This window comes from Chiloscyllium plagiosum, chromosome 7 (assembly GCF_004010195.1).
Source record: "Chiloscyllium plagiosum isolate BGI_BamShark_2017 chromosome 7, ASM401019v2, whole genome shotgun sequence".
NCBI classification, from domain to species: Eukaryota; Metazoa; Chordata; class Chondrichthyes; order Orectolobiformes; family Hemiscylliidae; genus Chiloscyllium; species Chiloscyllium plagiosum.
Window position 1 is genome coordinate 46693884 of NC_057716.1, and position 19600 is coordinate 46713483.

At 40.4% G+C, this 19600-nt stretch overlaps 1 protein-coding gene across 9 annotated transcripts in view; it reads left to right on the forward strand.

Moving 5' to 3' along the window:
- Positions 1 to 1566: 1566 nt before the first annotated feature.
- gpr155a (G protein-coupled receptor 155a) overlaps positions 1567 to 19600 on the forward strand; it is a 59122-nt gene continuing 41088 nt past the window's right edge. For 2 of the 9 annotated variants that reach the window (XM_043693586.1, XM_043693592.1), the window contains exons 1-3: positions 1567 to 2352; positions 6806 to 6869; positions 12933 to 13438. In XM_043693586.1, the coding sequence (XP_043549521.1) occupies positions 13036 to 13438 (403 nt within the window). In that variant the 5' untranslated portion in view covers positions 1567 to 2352; positions 6806 to 6869; positions 12933 to 13035. Of the gene's footprint in view, positions 2353 to 2885; positions 2905 to 5629; positions 5697 to 6805; positions 6870 to 12932; positions 13439 to 19600 lie in introns of those variants that run through there. The other 7 variants (XM_043693587.1, XM_043693588.1, XM_043693594.1 and 4 more) reach the window with 7 other exon arrangements.

Genomic DNA, 19600 nt, shown 5'->3' on the forward strand with positions numbered 1-19600 from the left:
ACGCTTTCAAGGTGAGAGGTGAAAAGTTTAAGGGGGATACACATGGCAAGTACTTCACACAGAGGGGGGTGGGCGTCTGGAATGCATTGCCAGCAGAGGTAGTAGAGGCAGGCACGGTAGATTCATTTGAGATGCGTCTGGACAGATGCATGAGTAGGTGGGGAGCAGAGGGATACAGATGCTTAGGAATTGACCGACAGGTTTAGACAGTAATTTGGATCGGCTCAGGCTTGGAGGGCCAAAGGGCCTATTCCTGGGCTGTAAATTTTCTTTGTTCTTTGTATTTGCAGGTAAACAGATATTGGAAAGTAGGAGGCCTCCAAAAATTAGATAATATCTGTCTAGAGGGGATGTATTCCTATTACTGTGAACGGCAAGGGTTGGAGGTGTAGGGAATGATAGCTGACTAGAGAAATTGAGGTTCTAGTCAAGAAAAAGGAGGCATATGGCAGGCATAAATGGCTGGGATCAAGTGAATCCCTTGGAGTATAACGGCAGTAGGAATATACTCAGAAGGGCAAAAAGGGGACATGAGATAGCTTTAGCAAACAGAGTTAAGGATAATCTAAAAGGATTCTACAAATACATTCAGCACAAAGAGTAAATAGGGAGAGAATAGGGCCCCTTACAGATCAATTATGTGGAACTGCCGTGGATAGGTGAGATACTAAATGACTATTTTACATCTGTATTTACAGTGCAGCAGGTTATAGAAGCTAGAGAACTTGGAGAAATAAATAGTGATATCTTGAAAAGTGTCCATATGACAGAGGAGGAAGTGCTGGATACCTTAAAACGCGTGAAAGTGAATACTGTGTTCAGTTCTGCTCTCTGCTTTAGGAAAGATGTAGTTAAACTTGAAAGAGTGCAGAAAAGATTTACAAAGATGTTGCCAGGGTTAGAGGATTTGAGCTATAGGGAGAAGCTGAATAGGCTGAGACTCTGTTGCCTGGAGTTGAGGGGTGACTTTACAGAGATTTATAAAATCATGAGGGGCATGGATAGGGTGAATAACCAAGGTCGTTTTCTTTCCTGTGGCAAGTATATGGAATGAGTTGCCAGAGGAAGTGGTGGAGGCTGGTACAATCACAACATTTAAAAAGCATCTGGATAAATACACGAATAGGAAAGGTTTAGAGGATATGGGCCAATTGCTGGCAAATGGGACTAGATTAATTTAGGTTATCTGAGTTGGATAAAGGGCCTATTTCCCTGCTGTGTGACTCTGACTCTTTTGGGGGAAATGGAGGGAAGGGTATTTCACTGGATAGCTGATATCGCTGATTTCAAAAACCTTACTGCTATTATTAAGATAATCTAACACTGACCACAGTTTTCTCAATTAATGAATCTGGAAATAAAATATTCATTGAACTGACGTTTAACTCTTGTATAATTCAGTGACTGTTTTTCCTAACTCAAATAAAAAAAAAGTTGACCAATAAAGTACAATGATGTGGAGGTGCCCATGTTGGACTGGGGTGGAAAAGGTCAGAAGTCAGACAATACCAGGTTATAGTCAACAGGTTTGTTTGAAATCACAAGCGAAGTTCAAAAGCGGGCCACAACGCGTGCACCATCTCGGCGTTCGCCTCCCCCTCCCACTGCAGCGTTTTGAACACAGCAGTGAGTGACAGCAGCAGCCGCAGCAACTCGGGCTGCGGGAAATCTCCTCAGGGGGAGTCAGATCCGCTGGCTGGCAGAGCGGGGCGCACTTCCTCAGCACAGCTTCTGCTGAAATGGGGTGGAGAGGAGAGGCGGAGCGGGAAGTGCGGTTTGGCAGCATAGGGAAATCTCGAGGGGGAAAAGGACGAGATCAAGCAGTAACGTGCCGGGGTAACAGTCTTTCAGTGCATTCTGCAGTAAAGAAACATTCGTGCTTCTGTTAGGTACAGCCTTCGTGTGAAAGCGCCGTTTTAGCGTCTTAGTCTACCGCAGCGTTTGGATTAATTTTCATGCTCAGATTTTGCGACAGTGACGATCAGCAGAAATATTTTACCAAGCTTTGTACCTCTAGCTAATGGTACAATGCTCTGTGCTGCTGGCTTGCTTGGATTATTAAGGGGTTACAGAGCTGAAATGGACGGGGCCACTAGAATTCCTGTCACGTTTGATGTTGCAAATGTCAGTTGTTGGATTAGGCATTATTGCGCCATTGACTCTCAAATGCGCAGTAAAATCTAAAATCACGTTGGTGCTCAACTTGGGACGATGCATATATTGTTCCAGTGAACCCCCTACAAAAAGCAGATCCTTCAACATCGGTGGAAGGACCAGGCAGATTAACTTCTGGTATAATACTTCATTAAAGCCAAGAGAGATAAATCAGTAACAGAAGAGATTTGCAAAGAGGTAAAGAAACAATAAGTGGCATGGCGTATGACTTGCTCAAAACCTTAATGCTGTTACTTAATTTATAAATATTGTCTGTATGTAATTTAGTACTTGTTTATTTCAAACATTTGTTCAACTTCTCTTGTGAAGTGGTTAAAAGTGCCCACAGTATCTATTGTGTAGCATTTCAGAAATAAATAATTTCTTTTGTTTCAAGCTGTAATAATGCCAAAATGTTTTTAATACTGGGTCTTCATTTTACAGCATGGTGTGTTGGAAATACTAAAGCTTGCTGAAGCAAAGTGGAACTCTGCAGACAGAGCTATGAATTTAGAGTATTCATTACCGAAACATGAGAAATTCTCATGTTAATGAAGAACTAAATGACTCAAATTGTTTCAGCCAAGAGTGCTGAGCATAAATGGGGTGTAGCTCCAAGCCAATATCTGGCAGTCACTGAGCTTCTGCTGGACCTGGTTCTCCAAGGCAACTGCCACCACTTTCAGTCGAGATAGCCACCATAGTCGTGAGAATGTGGAAGGACTCCTCCAATATTCATTCCGGCCTGTGGTACATCTACCTGCTGTACCCTGCTCTGCTGGTTAAGCATGTCATTTATGGCCACGTCATTTGGATAGGGTTGAGCAAGTGCCTGGTTTCTGGCTGCTCAGCGTTATCAGCTTTTCTTCCTCCACTGGATGGGGACATGTGGCAGTGTTGTGCTCAGCAGATTGCGTCCTCAAGTCTAGTTAAGTACCCACCAAGGTGAATGACACAGTGCTGGTGGAAGTTTTAGGTGAATATCTTATTTGTGGGTTATCTGAGGTGTCAGAGCCTTTGTCCTCAGAAATGGTGATGCTGATGGGTCAAGGCTGTGTCCTTGTGTGCTTGGTTGACTTCTGTATGGCACCAGTCCTTGTAGAATAGAGAAATAATTAGTTAGTGAAGATGCACAATAGCCCTTGTAGACTAATGTGTTTGCCTCATGCACATCTGAGATGGGCAGACTGCATGTCCACAATGTTGCTTACTCGCTTCATTGCTCTTTCCTTGTTTGTCATTGCCACAGAAACAGGTGCAATCCAGGTCTTCCCCAGCCAACTCAGTTTCCCACTTCTCAAATGGTATAATGTCTGTCATTCCCCCCTCTCCTTGGCGCACTGTGTGGGGTTGAGGGAGACCTTAGTCCTGCAGTGAGGTAAAGGGAGGGGTTGAATGTGATGACAATGGGTGCAGGAACAGTTTGAGTATGCATGACTATGCCAGGGGGTGGGCCATCCATAGTAAGCAAGTAGGAAGCACTGTACCCATGAAGGATTTGTGTTTTAAAAGCAGGATTTGGCTGTAAGCCCTTATACAAGATGCTAAGGCTTGTAGCTATTGCCCTTTGAGAGATACTAGCATGGTGGCACAGTTAGACTGAGTGGTGCCCAGTGAATATAAGCTGACTGAGAGAAGGCAGTGTTATTTATCTTTGCAGAGTGCAGCAGATGATTAAATTTCTTCTGTATCTAGGGGCATTGGTGAAGTCCACGGGGCACTGATCTTTGAAGCTACCTGAGATCGGATAGGACAGGTTTAATACTGGATCTGTTTCCTGGGGATAGGAACTCCCTTCTTTCCCAGAACCTGTAAGGAAGCATCACTGAAGTGAGGAGCATATTTCTGCTCCTTCTGTGGTACCGTCAAGAGGGGACGGGAAGTCTGGAGAAACAACACAGGCTCCTGGGAAGTTCCTGGCTTACAGCAAGTGAAATGGTGTCCAGCTGGCCCCAGCAGTTTCAACTCTGAAAGGTCCTGCCCGGACCAAGGACTTACCACTCACTTATATTTGTGATTCGCTGAGTCACTTGTGAAACATCTCACTTGTATAGATAATGAGGTGAAAAATATGCAATTGTGCCAAACAACCTGCCAAGGGCGTGGCAGAGGGAACAATCTTTAACATATGCATGCCATAGTTTAAGTTTGAAATGGAAAATACTGGCCATCATTTTCATTGTGATCCTTAACAGGAAAAATTTCTCTACAGATAGCTTGCTAATTTGAAGGAAGAAAATCTGACAGTTTGGGAAAGGAATAGTCTAACAGCAGTTGCTTGTTGGGGTGTCAGGGATGTGAGACTATAAGCTTATAAGACATAGGAGCAGAAATAGGTCATTCAGCCTACTGATTCTGGTTTCCCATTCAGTGAGATCATGGTTGATCTGATAGTAACCAACTCTACTTTCTTGCATTTTCCCATAACCCATGATTGCAATACTTAAAAGAAAATCCATCTTTCATGTTTGACAATAATTAAATAATCCAATTGGTTCATAGTTCCTTGAAAGTGGAGACAGGGGTTAGTAGGATAGTAAAGAAGGCATTTCGTATGCTTTCCTTTATTGGAGCATTGAGTTTTGGAGTTGGGAGGTCATGTTGCAGCAATACAGGACATTGGTTAGGCCCCTTTAAGAATATTGTGTGCAGTTCTGGTCTCCTTCCTATCAGAGTAATGTTGTGAAACGTGAAAGGGTTCAGAAAAGATTTACAAGGATGTTGCCAGGGTTGGAGCTATAGGGAGAGGCTGAAAGGTTGGGATTGTTTTCCCTGGAGCGTCGGAGGCTGAGGGATGACCTTATAGAGGTTTACAAAATTGAGGGGCAAGTATGGGCTAGACACACGGTCTTTTCCTTGGGTTGGGGCAGGTTTAGGGTGAGAAGGGAGAGTTTTAAAAGGGACCTAAGGGGCAACTGTTTCACGCAGAGGGTGGTGTGTAAATGGAATGAGCTGCCAGAGGAAGTGGTGGAGGCTGGTACAATTACAATATTTAAAAGGCATCTGGATGGGTATATGAATAGGAAGGATTTAGAGGCTTATGGGCCAAATGCTGGTAAATGGGACTAGTTTGGGTTAGGATATTTGGTCAGCATGGATGAGTTGGAGCGAACGGTCTATTTCTGTGCTGTACATATCTTATGACTCTGTGGTTAACATTTTGAGAGTGAAAGAAAACACTAAAACAGCCAAACTTTTTCAGAATGTATGGCAGAAAGGACATAAATGTAACAGCCTAAAGAGTTAAAAATAAGTGCAGTAAACTGTGACTGAGTTAATATTAAAATAGTTTAAGCCAAATTTCTGTTGGCTGTGACATTATGATGTTTTGTGCCACAGTCCAGTCTTGTGACAGTTCAGCTAGTGCTTATTTACTTGGCTAACTGATTATCTAACTTCTCCTTAACTTAGTAACTGCAATGAAAAGATCACAACAAGTTCAATAATATTGGTCTCATCATTTGGTCTCTTTCAGTTTGGGACTGGGAAAGATCTGGACAATTCCTGTAACACTGGGGAGAAAGGCATGTCCCATGAAGCTAGTAAGCGATATTGTGGATGTTGCATTCAGCTTGTTTGCTCCTAAATGTTCATAATGCATGTGCACTATATGGTGCAATATATCTGCAGCAATTGAGGGACAGTTAACACTTTATAAGAAAATTGAATGATGGATCATGGCAATGGGGTATCATGTTTGATTTTTCAGGGAGGGTAGGACACGTTCAGTATTTCGAGTAGAGGATAAACAGGTAGTGGAGCTGAATTAATGTAGAGCAACAACTCAAAGGATTAATCTGTACTAGAGTTGTTGGAAAAGGATTGTTTGGTCAATGGTGTTGAAAATATGAAAGAGGTAAACATGTGACGTTCAATTTGTACGGGATGACACTGGCTCTTTGACTATCCTTTATAGTAAGAGAAAGTGAGGACTGCAGATGCTGGAGATCAGAGCTGAAAATGTGTTGCTGGAAAAGCACAGCAGGTCAGGCAGCATCCAAGGAGCAGGAGAATCGACGTTTCGGGCATGTGCCCTTCCTTTATAGTAGGTGATTTTCGTCAAGGAGAGGAAGAAACAGTACAACTTTAGATCAGAATTTCAGGTGCATTGAAGCAGATTGTAAGTGCAGTTACACTTTTGGATTTGAAGTCAGTAAAAATCAAAGAAACTGTCTTGGAGAAAATTAATGGAATTGTCACTAAATGCAGGTAGTGGCCAGAGACTGGAGAGGAATTTGCATAGTTTTTTTCTCTTGGGTAAAGCAAGCTAGTTAGCAAAATTAGTCTGTTCCTAGACTAGATTTCGGAAACTGGCAAATAGATTTAGTTGGAGCATAGGATTTCTCTGGAGTAAAGGCCAAGGAACACGTGGATGTAAAACTGAGGGGCTGCATTGCTTTTACTGATTTGGAAGTTATACTTTCTGTGTAACAGTTTACATCAGAATCTTTAAACAAAAATCTGGTCTTTTGTCCTTCAAAGCCCTAAACCAAGCAGCTCCTCAATGTCTCCCTTTGATAAATTTGAAGATATTAAAATAATTTGACTAATTGTTAATTTATTCAATATAATTCTAATAATTGTGCTTCAGTGTATAACATATATAGTTTAGCATGCGTTAAAATACAATGTAATTGAATCTTACTTTCAGAAATTCAGTGATGATCATGCTAGGATTTGAGTTTCAAGAAGCTTGCTAAAGGAATGCGTGCACAGTAAGTAGGACATGATCTAAACACAACTTGTTACTTTCACATTTTTCTTCAAAGATACATTACCAAACATAATTTTGTTTTTAAATGATCAACATCTGACGTAAGGGTTGCACAAAAGGGTTCATCAAATCAGTGTTTTTGGCAGTATGAATGGTTATTGGTTCAAGAAGTGTAACGATCCTAGCAATTTAACTCTTTCTCTGTTATCTCCCAGCATTGATTTCCTCCTCCTCCTTGTCCTCCTCATCGTCCTCTGTCCTCCTCCTTCCCCCCCCCGCCCCCCAGCATATGGTCTTGGGCATTATCATCCTTTTGTATTTCACCATGAGACCCCTTCTTCATTTCAGTCTTAGGTTTGAAGAACTTAATCAGCTAAGTCTGGGCCTGATTGCACTAGTCATTACGAAATGCCTGCATGAATATAATTTCTGACAATGTTTTCCCGTTACCAACTTGGAGCAGATTCCCTGGATAATTGAATTATTCGCTATTTGTTGTAACATTAACAAGTTTCCTTCTGCTTTGCTCTATGCAGCTGCATAGCATTTTACTGTTTGTTGTAGAGATATAAATAAGTTGTCTGTTTTTTAGTATGGGACAGCATTTTAATTTTCTTCTGTTAGTGACTGTCTCCAATGGTTCTATTTAACTTATTATTGCTGAGTGCAGCCAACTCTACATTCTCTGTAAGTTTTGTGTGTATTACAAAGCAAATATGTATCTCAAATCGAACATTGTGTGCGGCCTGTTTGTTCCCTGCATGGTGCATTCCTTATTGAATTATATCTGTGCACCTGCACAACTTGGTGGAATTATTGGCTGTAGCTCTGTTTACATATGTACTGATGGGATAAATGCAGACATGTGGTAATTGTTGCTCCACCTTAAAAATATTAGCCTCTAATAGGATTTGAATTGGACTGCAGCCTGAAGAAAGTTAAATAGGAAAGAATGGTGCATTGAGGCTGAGTGTTCCACTTGAGTGTCATTTCTTAAGCAACACAATCTAGGCGTGAAAGTGCATGCAGTGAATTATGTAAAGAGAACAATGAATTTACCCATATACCCAATTAATATTACAGAATTCATTCACATAGCACAGTTATTAATGTGTCTGTAGCATTCATACTACCATGTGGATTTTGTAACAAAAGAATAATGGTATAAACACACTTTTTTTAAATATTTAGTGGAAGTGTGTTATGAATATGGTAGGTGAAATGTTAATTTATAATATCAGTTGGATATTTATACATATCTCAAACCTTTTGAAAAGAAAGCTTTGCTTGAAGCTATTGTATTTAAGTTTGCAATTTTAAATTTGTAATAAACTGCTTGAATGGAAAGATAGAGTATATAACTTTCAGAGAGAGTTACGTAACCCAGATTATGAATGCAAAACAACTGGTTTTAAACACAGATAGTCAGAAAGAAGTTGCCACAGGGGAATAGACTTTATCTTCTGTTTCTCTGATACCCCTCCATCCAAATTTGTGACTTGAAATCCTATTGGAAGGCCTCATCACAACAAGTGAAGCGTTCTTAAAAGAGAAGTTTGAATCTACACACTGTCTCTGAAAGTAATTCAGTCAGCCATAACTGATCCCCAGTGCAAGTAGCTTGTGTGGAAGTTGTCTTTGGCTGTGGCCAGCAATTGAAAAATCTGTGAATAGTTTTTTTTTGTTCCAAATGTTATCTTTAATTTTTCTCTTTAAAAAACACTCTCTTTTTGTAGTGTTTTGTATTTGTCAGACCTGGGGGTTAATGTGTATGTTTGTGTACATTTTTGTAAACTTCGCTTGAGCAAGTTTTGTTTTGCAATAAACTAGTTCTTTATTTGTTAATTTAAGGAACCTGGATACTTAGCTATATACAGTCTAATGTATAAAATTAGTAATAACACCTGCCTTTTAATTCAATCTTTGTCACCAGTGGACACATGGGAAAAAGAAAATAGTCAGTTCCCTCTAGATCCAATATGGCAGACTGAACTTTGGTAACAGTAATTTGTTTGCCTTTGGTTGCTTTCCCAGGGTTTGTCATGCTGCAGGAAAGCTTCCTGACTGGAAGGATTTACATGAAGCTGTTTACTTTGGTATACTCTTCCTACCCTTTGGATAAAATGTTCCAATAATTCCTTTAGGATTTTGCTGGTTTAACATTTTAAATCAAATTCAGAGGTCTTATAACTACTAATTCCAGAAGAAATGCATTTCAAATATTTTGTATCAAGATTTCAAGGCCAAAACATTGTATAATTTCAAGAAGAATTTGGATATAGCACTTGGGGCTAATGGGATGAGGGGATATGGGGGATAAGCAAGAACAGGCTATTGAGTTCGATGATTAGCCATGAACACAATTAATGGCGAATCAGGCTCAAAGGGCTGAATGGCCTATGCCCACTCCTAATTTCTATGTTTCTTTGAATAATTTGTTGCTCCTAATTTAGCATCAGTTTTTTTTTTAATTTGGTTAGGCCTGTATTCATAATTGCCTAGCAATTCAAGAAGCTATTCTTTGTGATCCACTGAGCAAGTTGTTTTATCAACAGCTGATATACAATCACAGAATATTTATTATTATATTAAAATGACAAAGAATAAACTGAATCTGAAACAGGAATAAGATGTGAATTTACTATTAATAGTTGTGCTGAATTTATCAACCACGCATTTCTCTCTCTATTTAACATAATTATTCGCATATGGATTTCAAACACTCCACCCATACAGCCTGGGATTGTAGTTTATAGATTGTTACCCCTAGGGGAGTCGTCTTGATAGTGTTAGTCACTTGGTTTGTTTGTTTTTTAATTGTTTGGGCACATTGATGAGGCCAGCATTAATTGATCATTCCTTCTTGCTCTTGAGAAGATGGTTGGTTGGTTGCTGCAGTTGAGAGGCTATAGTCAGTGTACTGGTACATCCACAGTGCTGTTGGAGTAGGAATGCCATGATTTTGACTCATTGACAATGATGGTTATATCTCCAAGTCAGGATGATTCATGGCAACATGCAGATGATGGTGTTCCTAAGTGTTTATAGCCTTTTTTTCTTGGTAGTCTAGCTTGTAGGTATGGAAGGAGACTTGATAATTTGCTGCAGTGCATCCTTTAGATGTGTTGTACTACTTCCAATGTCTTCCAGTGGTGGAAAGAGTGAAAGTTTGAGGAGGTAGACTATGGTCCTGGTGAAACCGGGTGCCTTTTCCTGGATGGTGTTGAACTTCTAAATGTTTTGGAGTTGCACTCTCCCAGGCAAATGTATTTTATCAAATGCCTTTCCTGTGCTGTGTAAAAGGTAAACAGCTTTAGAGAGTTAGGATATAAGTTACTCTCTGTAGAATTGTAAACCTCTGATGTGCTGCCATTGTCATGGTATTCAGGAGTTTTTTCTAGTTAAGCTTCCAGTCGATGGTAATTCTCAGGATGTTAATAGTGGGAGTGAGATTAGCTTTGTGATGGTTCTGTTGAATGTCAAGGGGATACAGTTAAATGTCTGAGTAATGTTGCTTCATCTGCTTCTCCTGCAGCCCCATTTCTTTTGAGATAATAAAATCATCTCTCCCCAAAATAGCTTAGATGTAATCTGCTCTAAGAAACATAGTATCTCTGTGTGTAATCAGTGTTTTTTAAACCATACATAAACTATAGTTGGAATTTACATCAAATAATTGGATGCACTGATTCTGATTATGTTAAAGTATCTGAGAGAGTATCGAGTTAGTGAGATATGTATGTTTTTGCGAAGCACCTGAGAACATTTTTATGACTCAAAACGCTTCATGAGTTGTTGTACTTGTTTATTCTATTGGCTCACTTCTCTCTGATAAAGCAGCTTTCGAGCACATCATTCAATATTGCTGCATAAAATAATACTACTTGTTGTTGGCAATAATTACTTGTTAGTTAATTCCTTCCTTTGCCCTAACTATCAAAGTAAGTGGAAACAAATATAAGGGCAGGATCATGAACGTAATGCAGAATTTGTTTGTTCAGTGAAGCAGCTAAAATTGCAAACACCGAACTAAACAGTAAACCATATCACCATGGGTTTTGCAATGCTCTTCATGAAGTCGTACTCCAAAATTCCCCTGAAACTGAGCCCTATTCCTTCCCAACAACGCCGCAACCCTGGCCTAGCTTGATCATCCCCACCTCCTCCCTGCACCCAACACCTGTCCAGATTCACTCTGACAGCCGCTGAGTCTCCTAACTTAACCCAAATCCCCTGCCCTACCCAAATACAGTTCAAAGTTCACTTAAGGTAGAAAAACATTTAGTCTTAACACAAATACTTTTATGTTTTTGGGAAAACTCCGAGATTGGCACTGAATTAAACATCCCTACATAGTGTCGGTTGCCTATTAGGTTTGGTGAAGGAGGCAAGTTTTCTGTCTTGTGTGAAATTATTGAACTCTACACCAAAGAAAAATTCAGCATATTATGTCAGTGCTTGTTATCAAAAATACTATGCTATTGCATTGATAGTTTATTAATTTAATGGTTCTTGTACAACTTTTAGCAAAGAGATTTCAATCATTACTTACCTTTATTAATTAGTGGAATTACAATAACTGAGTAAGTATGGCTATGTAGGGGAGAAACTAGATCCACAACATTGAAATGAAATCAGAAAATGTTAAAAATAGAAAACAGGCCTAGCAATATCTGCAAAGAGAAAATATTTCAGATAGAAAACCCTTCATTTAAACAATGATGGTAGGTCATGAGTTGCAGAAAGCCACAGATCATCGGTTATTCAATTGTTAAACAACTTTATACCTATGTTTTCTTTTGGAGCCAAGTAAATTTATAACACAAAAGAAGGATTGAAACATCTTGTGAAATTTAAGTGTAGGAAATGACAGCTGAATCTCCAGGTGTAAAGATAAGGCTCATCTTAGCCAAAATACTTGGACTGTACCCTTTGCATTAATGCCTGTGGATTATGGAAAGTAAAGAATGAGCATGGCTGCTGTCCCTGTGGTATTTAGTGACCCATACTGTAACTGGTTATGTTGATGTGTTAAGTGAGATTTAAATCGGGCTTGACCACAAAACATTTGTGCCACCAATAGAATAAGAGACACTAGGTCTTGAATGAGGAACCAGAAGCCATTGAATAGTGTGTCAGCAATGAACTAATGACCCAGATCTTCTAATTGGGAGATGGTCGTTGTAGCAGCATAATCAGACACAGCCACACACACAGCCACACGCCTGACTTGACCTCTGATACAACCCTGGAATTGGTGCCCCCAACTCTCTCAGACACTCTATCCCCCAATCAAATTGGCTGACCTGATCATATCCATCACCTCTCTACTCCCCGCCCCTGACCAGGCCCACTGTGAAATCTTCTGACCAGAACCGACTCCTCTGAACCCTCATCCTCTGTTTGCCACTTCACTTCACTTACCTGTCACCTTACAACCCTGCCAGCCTTCTCACCTGCCCACCTCCTTACCCACTTTCTTCTTTCCTCAGCCCTTTACTTAAAGCACTCACCTATATTCATTTTCTGGAAATTATTTAATGACACTGTGTGTTAAAATAAATCAGAAATACTAATTACACTTAGAAGTATTAAATATTTTAAAAGAAATTTTAAAATCATTACATTTGATATCGATCAATAAATATTGCATAAATGTTGAAGTGAAAGATAACAAAAATAAAAAATCACAATACGTTCAGAAATTTCATTACATTTACTTTTGAGTTAATCTCTATGGGTTAGCTGCTGCTCTTGAGGGACAATCGAGATCCTCTGGCATACTGTGTGTGTGTGTGTGTGGTGTCATTGTCCTTGTACTGCTTTGAGGCCTAGATAACAGGCTGCAATGGAGCTATTTCAGAGTGGCCAGACTCTGAAGCGTAGCTGCAAAACACATGGTGCAACAAGTGGGCATTTCTTTGATATGATTACAATCAGACAGATCTGTTCTGGATCATTGCCATCAGAGAGGGAGAAGATTGTAAAAGATAATTGCTATTTGTTTCTTAATGCTATGAGTAAAAACATGATCAAATTGTTGTTGTTTTTCTTTCTCTTTCAGGACCCAATAAGCACCTTTTATTTGATATAACAACAATATCATCATTGACTCGCTTCATAAATTACAATTTGCCTGTAATACAAACAGCCTTGAAGTTAACAGAATGGCAGTTTTGGAGATTGGCACAAATTCCTCTGTGAGCTTTGTTCCTTCAATGTCTATTGATAGACTTTTCCCAGCTCTTCTAGAGTGTTTTGGCATTATTCTTTGTGGATATGTTGCTGGACGAGTGAACATCATTACTTCTACACAAGCCAAAGGTTTAGGAAGCTTTGTTTCGAAGTTTGCACTGCCTGGCCTCCTTTTTAAGAACATGGTGGTTTTAAACTTCGTTCACGTAAACTGGAATTTTCTTTGGAGTGTTCTTGTGGCTAAGGTTACAGTTTTCATAATAGTTTGCACGCTGACTCTCCTGATAGCAAGTCCTGAAAACCGATTTGGTAAAGCTGGACTCTTCCCAATTTTTGCTACACAGAGTAATGATTTTGCTTTGGGATATCCTATAGGTAAGTCTGTTTTAAGCAACTTCATTTAACTTAACTTTTGTAGTATTCAAGTTTAGTACAGCATTTGTTCCAAGTTTAAACTACAGCTCCCTTTCCTATTTAGCTTGAGGAGAAGTAATTAAAGCTATGAGGAGGGAGTATAGATGATCAAATATCCAGATCTTTTTGCTAACTCCTCTCCCTTTTTTTTGTTATAAATGTTAAGAATTTCAGGAAAATAACTACTTACTATAAATCCTTTAATTCTAATGATAAATAATGTCTGTTAGTGGTTGACCTGTTATCAAAACATGGCAAATAACTGTTTCTACTGTGGCAAATTTAGTTTAGAAAATATCCTTTGTTTAAACAAAATATTTCGCTCAATAAACCATCTCTGGTAAGAAAATGCTGTGTACTTTAAATGAGGATTTAAAGTTGCAGTATATGTATAATGGTACATATGTTTGAAGTGGAATCTTCCGAGAGAGGAACAGGTTTCAGATACGAGCTAATGTTAATAAATGGATAAGTCAGATCCTAGAGAGGAATCTGGCTTAATAAATCATAAATTCAATTTTTGCAGTTAGTTACAATGGTGATTAGTCACTGGTAGAAAGTGAGGACTGCAAATGCTGGAGATCAGAGCTGAAAAATGTGTTGCTGGAAAAGCACAGCAGGTCAGGCAGCATCCAAGGAGCAGGAGAATTGATGTTTCGGGCATAAGCCCTTCTTCAGGAATGAGGAAGGTGTGCCAAGCAGGCTAAGATATAAGGTAGAGAGGAGGGACTTTGGGGGAGAGGCGTGGGAATGCGATAGGTGGAAGGAGGTTAAGGTGAGAGTGATAGGCCGGAGAGGGGGAGGGGGCGGAGAGGTCGGGAAGAAGATTGCAGGACAAGAAGGTGGTGCTGAGTCTGAGGGTTGGGACCGAGATAAGGGGGGGAGGGGAAATTAGGAAGCTGGAGAAATCTGCATTCACCCCTTGTGGTTGGAGGGTTCCTAGGTGGAAGATGAAGCGCTCTTCTTCCAGGTGTCGTGTTGCCATGGTCTGGTGATGGAGGAGGCCAAGGACCTGCATGTCCTTGGCGGCGTGGGAGGGGGAGTTAAAGTGTTCAGCCACAGGGCGGTTTGGTTGGTTGGTGCAGGTGTCCCAGAGGTGTTCTCTGAAACGTTCCGCAAGTAGGCAGCCTGTCTCCCTGACGAGGGAGTCGTGGAGGGAGTGGTCTTTCCGGAGCGCTGATAGGGGAAGGGAGGGAAATATATCCTTGCTGGTGGGGTCTGTTTGGAGGTGGCGGAAATGACGAAGGATGATACGATGTATCTGGAGATTGGTGGGGTGGTAGGTGAGGACTGATTAGTCGCTGCACATATTCATAAAAGGGTGCAAGTGTTCTTTAACAGAAGAATATAAGTTTATTACACAAAAGGAAAAACCAAACCTATATACATGACAGTTTAGAAAGATTGTAACAGAAATAGATAAACAATTTTTTTTTTCTTGTTTCCTAGCAACAGATCTCAACCCAGAGAAACTTAACTGACTTTTCCAGTTCTCCTTCTTGGGCTGCTGAGACGGTTTACATCTTTCTGATTTTTTTTTTTTGTTGGCTTGTTCCTTCTTTCACTGCTAATGGCCTAAACCTGTCTTCAGGGCTGATACCTTTGAAAGCTTCTCTACAACTTCTAACAGATTGCAGACTCTTCAAGCTAACCTCTTCTGCTGTTCTCCTGAACCAAAACCTTGATCCATTTGCTAGGAGAAAACTGTTCTTCTGAAGTGAATTCCTGATTCTTCTGGGCTCATGTCAAAACTAAATTTGTGGCCTCTAGTCTATTTTCTCTGTCTGTTGTAAACTCAGCAGTATGAATATTCCATTAATTAACACTTGATTTGCCCTGATGGACATTTAATTGAATTAGAGGCATTTGGATGGGTATATGAATAGGAAGGATTTGGAGGGATATGGGCCGGGTGCTGGCAGGTGGAACTAGATTGGTTTGGGATATCTGGTCGGTGTGGACAGGTTGGACCGAAGGGTCTGTTTCCATGCTGTACATCTCTATGACTCTACATGTTTGCTTGGAAATTATGCAGTTAGGTTACTGCTCCATGTGGCAGCCTGACCTTTTTTTAAAAGAGACTATCTTCACGGAACTGAATCCAAATTGATCTGACTCCATTTTAGAAATCTAAACTGTCAAATACTGCTAGTGTGTACAATCTCCACATTTATCACCATAGACAGTCTTGTGAATTTAGGAAGTGGAAGAACAGGCAGATTAAATTAATTAATACTAACATTTCTGAAGAATCATATTTGACTTGAAACGTAGGGTGATATTTTCCTTTTTTTGCCAAATGTTTTTAAGTGAGATTCATGGTATCTGGTCCATTATGTTGACATTTCTCTTGCAACCTTCTGCTCTTCACCTCATTAATTATGCAATTAGCCTCATCTGTTTTTGTGGAATCTTGCAACTGGAATGATGGAAATGCTTATTGCTGTTGGAATTTAGTGACATTCATGCCACTAGCACTGTATTTAACCTCTAGCTGCAAACCACTTCATATGGTGTAAACCAGGAACTGCCCTTCACATTGTGTTGGTCCATTGTTATTACTGAAGTCACGACCCAGAAAGACAATCTGGCATCTCGCTTCCCAGCTGGAGAAGAGGACCATTCTTTTTCCTGGCCTCCAACAAAAGAGGACATGCCACCAGATTCACCCAGCTTGGACCAAGGTAGAGACCAGGGTCAGGGCAGTGTGCAGGAGAAATGCAACACACCACAGTGTAGGGAGAAGGTTATTGATCTTGTATGCTCCACAAGAGTAAATACTCTCATATACTCTCTCAAGCCACCATTCACTCTAGCTCTGTCAATGCAAAGTAGTCTCACTAAATTTCATGGACTATAACTCTCACTATTGCATACATCATGGCCACTGAACGACTCTAATGCACTTCATTTTCCCAAACTACAAATCACTTCTGCCCTCTGCGCTTCCTATCATACACTCAGGGCACTTTAACACTCTGTTCATGCATCACTATTAATTGCATCCCATCCACTGTCATCATGCTTAGTCCCTCCTTTCCCTCGGTGCAAGAAAGCCATAGACCAATCCCAGCATTGCTTCACCTAACCTGCAGAACTGACAGTGGCCTACTCCCAGCACTTAAATCAGAATTCCCCTTGATTAACTGGCAATATCCCCTGACTGACTCGGGTCCCCCTTGATCCCGCCAGAGATTGGTCTCCTTCAACTTTCAGTCAAGGCCATTTGGTTGAAGTGTGTTGCTGCCTAAGCTGCTGGCACATGTAGCAGTGACACTGATGTAGCACAGTGCCATACAGCTTCATGTTCTCCCTCTATTGTTCAGTTTTCCAAGCTGTAACAATCTGCTACCTCTCCCTGTGCACTATACAAGCTACAGTCACTGGTGCTGCAAGAGAGCAGTGTACCCACTGAGCTATTGTGCCTCCCTTAGGCAGATTAGGCCCTCACAACATTTGCTGTTCTAAGGACAACAATGCCAGCTTCGCAAATCTCTGTACAGTACATGACTGAAGTTCCTCATCCCTGACATAACCCTGGTAAGATCTTCTCAGTACTTTTTTTTTAAAAAGCTCTCATATTCCACCTAAGTATAGTGCTCAGAATTATATACAACATTCAAACTGAGGATTCTTATAATATTTTATAGTCATGTATTGTATAGAGAATTGCAAAACTGGCATTGTTGTCCTTAGAACAGCAAGTGTTGTGAGGGCCTAATCTGCCTAAGGGAGGCACAGTGGGTAGCACTGCTCTCTTGCAGTACCAGAGACTCCGGTTCGATTAAACCCTTGGGTAACTATCTGAGTGAAGTTTGCACATTCTCCCTGTGTCTGTATGGATTTCCTCCCACAGTCCAAAGACGTGCAGGTTAGGTGGATTGGCCATCTAAATTGCCCATAAGGTCCAAAGATGTGCTTGCTAGGTAGATTAGCCATGGTAAATGCAAGGTTACAGGGATAGGGTAGGGGGATGGATGTGAGTGAGATGCTCTTCAGAAGGTCCATGTGGATTGGATGAATCAAATGGCCTACTTCTACTCTGTAGAGATTCTATGATAATAGAGATATTCAAATTTGAGGGGTTTTGATGGAAGAAGTATGGAGAATTTGCTATTCTTCCAGACATGGAACCTAAATCAATGAATCTCTCCACTTCACAGAAACTGAAGTATGGTGGTAGCACAGGTATTTGCTCTGGTACATGTTAACTAGAGTTTATAGGTTTAAAATGATTAACGGCAAACATAGAGGAAAAGTGTTTCTCCTGTTTAAATTTCTTCCTAAATTAATTAACTTGTACTACACCAATATTAAATATCATTCAATCTGCTTTCAATCTCTGGGTAGCTAAAGTGATCATTTCTTATGAAATGTACCAAGTTTATAGGACTCTGATACAATATCTTAGTATAATAATATGCCACTTTGCCTCACCTTGAGTTTCATTTTTGATGTAGATAGAAAGGGATGATTTCACTCGATGCAATAAGCCTAATTTATTACATGTAACATATCATTTGACATAATATTTAGCTGTAAGCATGATGGAACTAAATTGTTAATGGTACAAACCAAAGAACTGCAGGTGCTGGAAATCTGAAACGAAAGCAGAAATTGCTGGAGAAACTCAGCCGATCAGCAGCATCTGTGGAGAAAGCGCAAGGTTAATGTTTAGAGCCTAGTGACCCATCTTCAGAAGTGGATTTGGAACATTAACCCTGCTTTCTTTCCATGGATGTTACCAGACCTGCTGAGTTTCTCCAGAAATTTTGGATTTTCTTTTAAACCGTTACTGGCTCTGTCTGTCACATTTTAACCTCTAAAGGTAGAGATGGCAAATGTGAACGGTTCCCATTCATTTTTAAAAAAATAATCAAAACTCGATAGAAACTGGCTTATCTGGTCCTTGTGCTGATCTTACAAGGGAGGACCTTAATAAAACATGTTTATCTGTATTTCTGCAGTGTTCAACAATTATGATAATTACTGTGGTTCTGTTCGCCGAGCTGGAAGTTTTTGTTGCAAACGTTTCGTCCCCTGTCTAGGTGACATCCTCAGTGCTTGGGAGCCTCCTGTGAAGCCCTTCTGTGGTGTTTCCTCCGGCAATTATAGTGGCCTGTCCCTGCCGCTTCCGGTTGTCAGTTTCAGCTGTCCGCTGGCACTGAGGATGTCACCTAGACAGGGGACGAAACGTTTGCAACAAAAACTTCCAGCTCGGCGAACAGAACCACTGCAACGAGCACCCGAGCTACAAATCTTCTCACAAACTTTGAATTATGATAATTGGTTGTCAAGGAGTGCCTTATTGAATGCAATGTTCCTCAGGGCAATTCCTTTTTATTTGAACTTGGGTGAGTTTATTGTTTGTGTATTTTGAATATTAAAAGCAAAGTAAAATAATTCCAATTCAGATTCTGAAATTATTAATATTGGATTGGTTGCCAAATGCCAAAGGTTCCTAAAAATTTAAATATACACTTCTCAGGGAGCAACTAGATTAAATTTGTCTTGTTAAACACATCAACCTCGAATGTCAAAGCAATGAAAACATGATAAACCATGAATATTTATTTAAAATGTGTTTGGTTTGGTTCTGCCACATTCTACTAACCTACTGGTCATTGAGACAGACCCCAGAAGTATACTTGAAATGTAAAGAAATGCATCCAATTTGCTAAACTTCCAGATATTGAAAATAAGTCACGGAATTTCATTGAAATTTAAGAACAATAATGAGACCGGCAGGTGGCAAGCTGTTTAATATGCAAATTTTTCTCAATACCAGGAGGTTGAGCAATTCATCAACTTCACCAACACATTCCACCCTGACCTCAAATTTACCTGGACCATCTCTGACACCTCCCTCCCCTTCCTGGACCTCTCCTTCTCCATTAATGGCGACCGACTTGATACCGACATTTTTTACAAACCCACCGACTCCCACAGCTACCTGGATTACACCTCTTCCCACCCTACCTCCTGCGAAAATGCCGTATTCCCAATTCCTCCGCCTCCACCGTATTTGCTCCCAGGAGGACCAGTTCCACCAAAGAACACACCAGATGGCCTCCTTCTTTAGAGACCGCAATTTCCCTTCCCATGTGATTAAAGATGCCCTCC